The following is a 7,289-nucleotide window of genomic DNA, read 5'->3' as shown; positions in this document are numbered from 1 at the left end:
GATGATATATAGAAAATGTTGTAAAATTTATTTTTTAATTATTTATTTTTGTATATTTGTGAATTATATGTGATATACTTTATGGATGAAATGTTTTTAAAGTTATTTTTATTTGTGTATTAATATAACATTGTATTTGAAAAATTAGTTTTTGAAAAATAGATTAATTCATATGGAGCCATAATGCTATTTCAAAAAATTAACACTTGAACGCTCGTTTATCAAACACACTTTTCAGATCTTAGTTTGTTTGGACAACAAGAATTTGGAATAAAAATTTCAGATTTTGTTTTGCTTGTATCATACACACAATTTCCAATCACCTTTTTATCTCATATACATCACATCACAAAAAGTGCTACAGTAACTGGATCAAATAAATCATCCAAATAAATTCTTATCCAAACAAACATGCTATTTCAAAAAAATTAACATTTGAAACCCCTCTCATCGAATGGTTAACGGACGCATTTTAGTCACACCGTTAGAAATTTACCATCAATATTCTTCAGAAGACACAAATGAAAGTTTAATCATCCACCAATCTAGGACAAGATTGTAAACTCGCTTCATCAACTCTACCCATAAAAGCAAGCTAATCTTATGACAAATGTTGCAGATTGCCCCGCAAAATCAACTCCTCGACTCATGCTTCAACAGCCCAAAGACACTATGAAGAGCAGAAACAAAGCCATTATTGTTTCACCCAAATGGATCGTTGTTTTCTGCATCTTCAGCTTCGCCCTTGGCATACTCTTCTCCAACAGGTACAAAAAATGGAAAAACACACACACACACACACACACACCCCTCCAAATCCAATATCTCTGCACTGTCTTTCTTTCACATTTATTTGTCACGCTCCTCCAATTTTACGTGAAAGAAAAAAAATATATATCTTATCATGCAAAATTTGCCATAAGGATTCAGAAATTGTATCGTATTGATACGAGTTAGTTCGAATTATGATATCCGGTGTGTTTGTCTGGGGCGTTGGTGACAAAGCTCTGTTAAAACAGCAATATTCTAAAAAAATGTTAGAAAGAGTGCTGGTGGCGAAGATGGTTGCTGGTGATGGATGGGAGGTTGCCGGTGGTGAGTTTTTTTTGAAGAAATAGGATGCTTTTTCTTGGTTTTTGAGCAAAAACCGATATTTTTATAAAACAAGTGGAATAAGCTATTAGCAAACACCCAAAAATGTCCATTGGTGCTGGATAGGGGATAGTGAATACCTAAAATTTGCGTGTAAATGGACTCGAGGCATGAAAAAGATTGTTAGACATAGTCACATACTCTATGGTTTTCTCATATGTGTCTGTTGAAAATGATGAAACGCGTGTAAGGGGCTCAAGTGTGAATAAGACAGATGAGGGGACGGTCTCACTCGTTCTTTTTCTATGTTTTGCCTACATCCCCTTTATGAAAGAAATCTAGCAATTTCCAATCGCCTTTTTTAGTAGGTGTCTGAGTCAAGATCAAGAGAGGGGTGGATTAGTCCAGCATATGCCAAAGCTGGCTGAATTTGGAAGACTAAATATTTAGATGTGCTATGATTTACACATGGACAGGGGTTTCTTTGAAGGAATTGTTTGGTCAAAGTTTGGGATGCTATGAATTCTTGAGCTGATAATTGAAATCATGGCTGAGTTTTAGGTTGTGGGCTCCTTCTGAGTGGGATGATCCGATAGTTTCTCTGAGGAGACGTCAACAAGAATTGGCAATTGACTCAAAAAGGGAGAAGGTGTACATTCACTGTTTTTTCTGTCTTCATCTTTCCCAAAGCATTGTAATCCGCTGCTGTCTGTGCTGTTCTTTTTGCATATTTTGAGCAGAGTTTCCTTTTGCAATCAGGATAAAGAGGATGTCCTCAGAGGTTATAAGGAAGCTCAAGAAGCTATTAAGTGAGTATTCTTGATTGCATTTTCTGATTTGTTTTTGAGCTTGTTTCATAATTTAGTATTGATATATATAACATCCATCTAAAAGAAGCTAAATTGCTAAACAGAATTTGATTTTTCCTTGCCAAATATAAGGTTACTGGTTTAATTAAGGCACTGCTCATGTTGTTCATATCGATCTATACCGTGCCTATGACAACAGAGGAGACAATTGGTAACAAGACTCTTTTAATGCTTGTGGAGGAATAATAGGTCTCTCGACAATTCAATTGCTAAGCTTCGGCTGGAGCTACCATCTGCTAGAGATGTTGATCAGATGGGAAAATCTGAAAATTTGCCTGCCCTTGGCACGGACTCAAATGGCAAGAGTAAGCGTGAAAAGGCATTTATAGTCATTGGAATTAACACAGCTTTTAGTAGCAGAAAGAGGCGTGATTCAGTTAGAGAAACCTGGATGCCTCAAGGTAATATTACTTTTGTTCTGCTCTTGTGCCGCAATATATATTCATCTGCTCTGGATTAGATTTAAAATCACATTGTTTTGTTGACCAGGTGAAAAGCTAGTTCAGTTAGAGCATGAAAAGGGCATATTCATCCGATTCATGATAGGTCACAGGTGAATATTGTTTTTGTTGATTTCATTTTTCATGTGCATATGAATGATGAGAGTCACAATAATAACAACTGATGAACTCAACAACTCAACAAGGACTTGTAGAAAAGAGCGACCTTGAAAAACAACTGATGAACTCAACAATTTGTCATCAATATGGCATAACTCACACAAAAAAAAAAGGATAAGGATGCTCTTCCAGTTTGTATGCTTGGCAGAGATCTGCCAATTCATAAACACCTTAAAACAAAGGAGAGTGAAGTGCTAATGATTACACTGTAGTAGTTTAGCGCAAGGCACCTTTATACAACTGTCAATGATGCAATGAGTAGCAGTCTTGATAGTAAATGTACACTGGCTAGTTAAGGTCTGCCTTCTTTCCTGTTCTTGTATGATCAGCAAGGATAGTGTTAATAGGTAGTCTTAAGAATTAAAGCACTTTACATTATCATCCATTTCGCTAACAAGCTTAACTGTAGTTCAGCCAAACAAAGAGATAGTGGCAATAATAACCTCTTGAATGTCATTCGTCTCCAGCTTCTGTGAATTGCAACAATTGGAAACAGAATCGGCTGGATAATCAATTTTGGGATGCCATAATGACAGAAACTTGTACTTATGTACAGTGGCGGAGCCACATAGGATTTAGGATGGACAACTGCTTCCCCCCCCACCCCTTTCTCAAATTTTATAAAATTATATAATGGGCTTGAAAATTTTCAAGATTTTTAATTCTGCACCACATTTGTACCCTCTGAATTTCATAAAATTCTCTATTTTAGTTGTATTGCCCCCCTTAAATTTAACAAAATTCCTTTATATAGATTATCCTTTGAAGATTTATATATTGTCCCTTTATTCTAATTTAACCACTAAAAAATATAAGATATTTTATTAATTACTTCTAATAAAAATTTCGGACTTATTCTGAATTAAACATTAACAACACTCTAATGGGAAAAAAGGATTTGGCTTTTTGAATCAAAGTACATAGTGTATTTCTCATATAATCAAAGAGCATGATTTACTTTGAAATTGACTGTTGCATCCCTCACCACAGGGTCCTAGCTCCGCCACTTCTTATGTAAATTAAAGCAGAGTAATTCTGGATCATAATATGGTCATGACGTGTCAAGTTGACCAAATAAGGAGTCTGAATAGCAAATGGAGCTTACTTGGGAAATGCACATTATGGGTGAACTTCTTTTCAACTAGACAAAAGTATTATGTAAAAATTTATCGCAAACCCTCACCACAGGGTCCTAGCTCCGCCACTGCTTATGTAAATTAAAGCAGAGTAATTCTGGATCATAATATGGTCTTGACGTGTCAAGTTGACCAAATAAGGAGTCTGAATAGCAAATGGAGCTTACTTGGGAAATGCACATTATGGGTGAACTTCTTTTCAACTAGACAAAAGTATTATGTAAAAATTTATTGCAAATAACTGGCGAATCTTTTCTTTCTTCATGAATATCACTAGGAACTAGATGCCATTCCTTGTCCTGTCCCCCCCTCCCTCCGGGTCTCAATAGTGTCAGATTGCACTTGTTGCTGGCTTCTATATTGTCATGGAATGACTACAATAATTCAGGGAAACTGGATCATTGAGCTCTAAGACTTTGTGGTATGTGCTTGTTATAATGTGTTTCCAATATGGGGATATTTATGTTTTCCAATTGTCCTCAATGTTGCCAGCACTTTCCATAGTTAACATAGGATTAAGCCATGTTAACTGACAAAAAAATCAACATAATTACAAACCATATTTTCTGTGCTCCCCAGTGATGGTGGCAGCAAACTATGTAATTGCATAACATTGCTACTTGTTTCGTTACAATTGCACATTTCTTACATTTCCTGAATGGTACTTGATAGTTCCATCACAGCAATCATAATGTGAGTAAAACTCGGAAAGAAGTCTGTCTGCTGGCACGCTTGGAAATATAAATATGAAAATGCAGTTGGAGGACTTGACCGAATTAGAAATTTAATCATGTTCTTTGAAGCATTTTGTTGCTTATACCTAATAAATATTCGTCATAAGAAGTCATTTATGAAATTAATGTGTCCCAAGATGTGCTCTGACAAATATTATGCTGGTCTTTGCAGTGCAACATCCAATAGCATTTTGGACAGAGCAATTGACTTGGAGGAACAACAGCATAATGACATTCTCCGGCTGGTACGTATAAGCCAAGGCTCTCTACACCGTGGGCATTCTTTATAATAGCAGGTCACATGTATTGTGGTTTTTTCTATAGGAACATGTTGAGGGATATCATGAGTTATCTGCAAAGACAAAAGCATTCTTTTCTACTGCAGTAGCCAAATGGGATGCTGACTTTTATGTTAAGATCGATGATGATGTTCACGTAAATCTGGGTGCGTATACCATCTCCTTTCCTCTTTTCATTCCCATAGTTCTTTATATACTTGTAGAAGCTGGAAATCTGGAACGTCTATTGTTCAGTATATGTTGCCTCAATTCACTAGTTTGGAACTTTGTATATTTACTAAAAGTATTGATTTACCTGGTAGTACAGGCACATTAGCTGCTACTCTTGCCCGCCACCGTTCAAAACCAAGGGTATACATAGGGTGTATGAAATCAGGACCAGTTCTTTATCAGAAGTAATTTTCTCTAATCCCAACAATTCTTAAAGATATCATGCTTTAATCAGCAATGTGCTTCACAAAATATGTTTTCTCTGCTCTCATTTTCTGTCTCATTTGTCAGGGACGTCAAGTACCACGAACCTGAACATTGGAAATTTGGAGAGGAGGGGAACCGATATTTCAGACATGCAACTGGTCAGATATATGCTATCTCACAGGAATTGGCAACATACATCTCTGTCAACCGGTAAGAATCATGAGTATCTCATTCAGTTATTTTTTCATGTTATAGGAAGAGAACAGAGAGTTTGATTTTATAGTGTAAACTATCGACACAGGCATGCAATCTTGGTTTCCAAAATTGCATTGTTTTCTTTAGAAACATTTTGACCTCAAAGTTGTAGTGGAAATTAAGCTTAACTTTTGGAAGCAAATCTGAGAACATAATCTTATTTCTTAATTAGAGTTGCAATATAATAGGTGGAAGCAATCTAGCATGGCCCAAAGTTGGCTAGGCTGGTAAGAGTGACTTCCTCTCCTGACAAAAATTGCAAGTTCCAGTCACCCTCTGGTTGCCTTTCATGAGATGACAAACATATTTAGCTAAGTCCTCATTGGGTTATTGAAACAGGGTGAATGCTCCGCTTGACTCCACATATCCATTTCTTTTAACCGCATATCCACATCTGTATTTTTTGAACTCAAATTCTTTGACATTTTGCATTGTAGTTGGATTTCTGTATAATACTTCTCTCATTAAGTTATTATTATGATTTCAGACCAATTTTGCATAAATATGCAAACGAAGATGTTTCACTGGGGGCATGGCTAATTGGTCTTGAAGTTGAGCACATTAACGATCATAATATGTGCTGTAGAACACCACACGGTATGCAGTTTCCAAGTTTTGTTCTTGCTTCTGCTTGTTTCATGCTATTGTTGGCTCCAATTCCATTGTGCAAAGTGATATATTAGGTTTATACACTATGCACTTGGACCTTTATTGGGCAAAATATAGTCCCCATAGTTCTACTTTTGCTTCTTTACACCAATTAGTGACCCAACACTATGTTCCTCAACAACAAGTACACTGCTTTAAGGGCAAAAAAGTGTAGTTAACAACAGAAAAATTCCATAACTGTGATGGCGAACATTCAGTTCAGTAATTCTCGGAACCATTAGGAGAGAATGTGCGAATCAACTCTAGTCACTTCTCTTGTATATTTCTTTTTATGTCTTTGCTCTTAAGGTTTGTTGGAACTTAGAACTCCTAGATCTGTCTAACAGTTATGGATGAATCACCAATAAATACATATTGACAATTACAATTTTCAAACTTGTCAAGAATGAAAGATCATCATACAGAAGCGTCATAGGCCTAATACTTTGAACGTGCCAAGTAGTATTAGTCTTCATTCTTTGGTATGTCTAATGAAATTCACCTGACTTTACAGAATGTGAATGGAAAGCACAGTCTGGTAGCGCTTGCGTGGCATCATTTGATTGGAGGTGTAGTGGGATTTGCAGTTCTGTTGAAAGAATAAAAGAGGTTCATACCAGGTGTGGTGAAGATCCTGCTACCCTTTGGAGTGTGCTCTTGTGATCACAGCCATAATAGATAAACAATCCAAATATACTAGACTTTGAGGACCATCACCAATCTCTCCTGAGCTACCTTGGATTCCACAGGATTGACTAGGAAATCATGTTACAAAAGCGTAATTATAGTGAGAATGGTTGTAGCTGAATCACATTAGTGAATCTGCATCTTGTATCCCCAAAGGAAAAGCTGAAGCTCAGTGTGAAGCATTGTTAACTAGTGGCTGTTTCTCAGCTCATTTTATGCATTGAAAATTCATGCTTCTTTTTCATATGACCGATCCTACAATTTTAACTTGTTAAATATAAATTATCAGCCAGTCGGGCATACTTGGTGAGAAAAAGTTTGCTTAGGTGTTTAAAATTGACGTCTGAATAAACCTATGGATCTTCTGATATGTTTAACCCACCAAGTTCTAGAATCTTGCCGTCAATGGAAAGTTGATGTGAATTAATTAGCAACTAAATCCTGCTCTCATTAAACATTATATATCTTTACATGACATTTATGAATACACAGACAAGAGGTTCACACAAGTTTGTTTGGATAGTGTATTATT

General features: G+C 36.2%; 1 protein-coding gene across 2 annotated transcripts; it reads left to right on the top strand.

Annotated features, from left to right (window-relative positions):
* Positions 1-541: 541 nt before the first annotated feature.
* LOC113701309 (beta-1,3-galactosyltransferase 7-like) lies at positions 542-7,001 on the top strand. 2 transcript variants are annotated; one of them, XM_027221895.2, is made up of 11 exons: positions 542-767; positions 1,654-1,741; positions 1,852-1,901; positions 2,142-2,362; positions 2,451-2,514; positions 4,624-4,696; positions 4,776-4,896; positions 5,058-5,145; positions 5,252-5,377; positions 5,910-6,019; positions 6,585-6,846. In XM_027221895.2, exons 1-11 carry the CDS (start codon positions 604-606, stop codon positions 6,731-6,733), a joined length of 1,254 nt encoding a protein of 417 aa, XP_027077696.1. In that variant the 5' UTR covers positions 542-603; the 3' UTR covers positions 6,734-6,846. The 2 variants fall into 2 exon arrangements, with proteins under 2 accessions (XP_027077696.1, XP_027077697.1); XM_027221896.2 differs by having other exon boundaries at positions 544-767; positions 2,151-2,362; positions 6,585-7,001.
* Positions 7,002-7,289: the final 288 nt, after the last annotated feature.

This window comes from Coffea arabica, chromosome 7e (genome assembly GCF_036785885.1).
Source record: "Coffea arabica cultivar ET-39 chromosome 7e, Coffea Arabica ET-39 HiFi, whole genome shotgun sequence".
NCBI lineage: Eukaryota > Viridiplantae > Streptophyta > Magnoliopsida > Gentianales > Rubiaceae > Coffea > Coffea arabica.
Note: the sequence above shows the minus strand (reverse complement) of the source record. Positions and strands in the feature narration are given on the sequence as shown.

What these genes read in the sequence shown, in the direction of transcription:
- LOC113701309 (XM_027221895.2), top strand. Translation starts at nt 604, where the DNA reads ATGACAAATGTTGCAGATTGCCCCGCAAAATCAACTCCTCGACTCATG. An exon ending in AGAAACCTGGATGCCTCAAG is followed by an intron (nt 2,363 to 2,450) that starts GTAATATTACTT and finishes TTTGTTGACCAG; the next exon opens with GTGAAAAGCTAGTTCAGTTA. An exon ending in GTGCTGTAGAACACCACACG is followed by an intron (nt 6,020 to 6,584) that starts GTATGCAGTTTC and finishes CTGACTTTACAG; the next exon opens with AATGTGAATGGAAAGCACAG.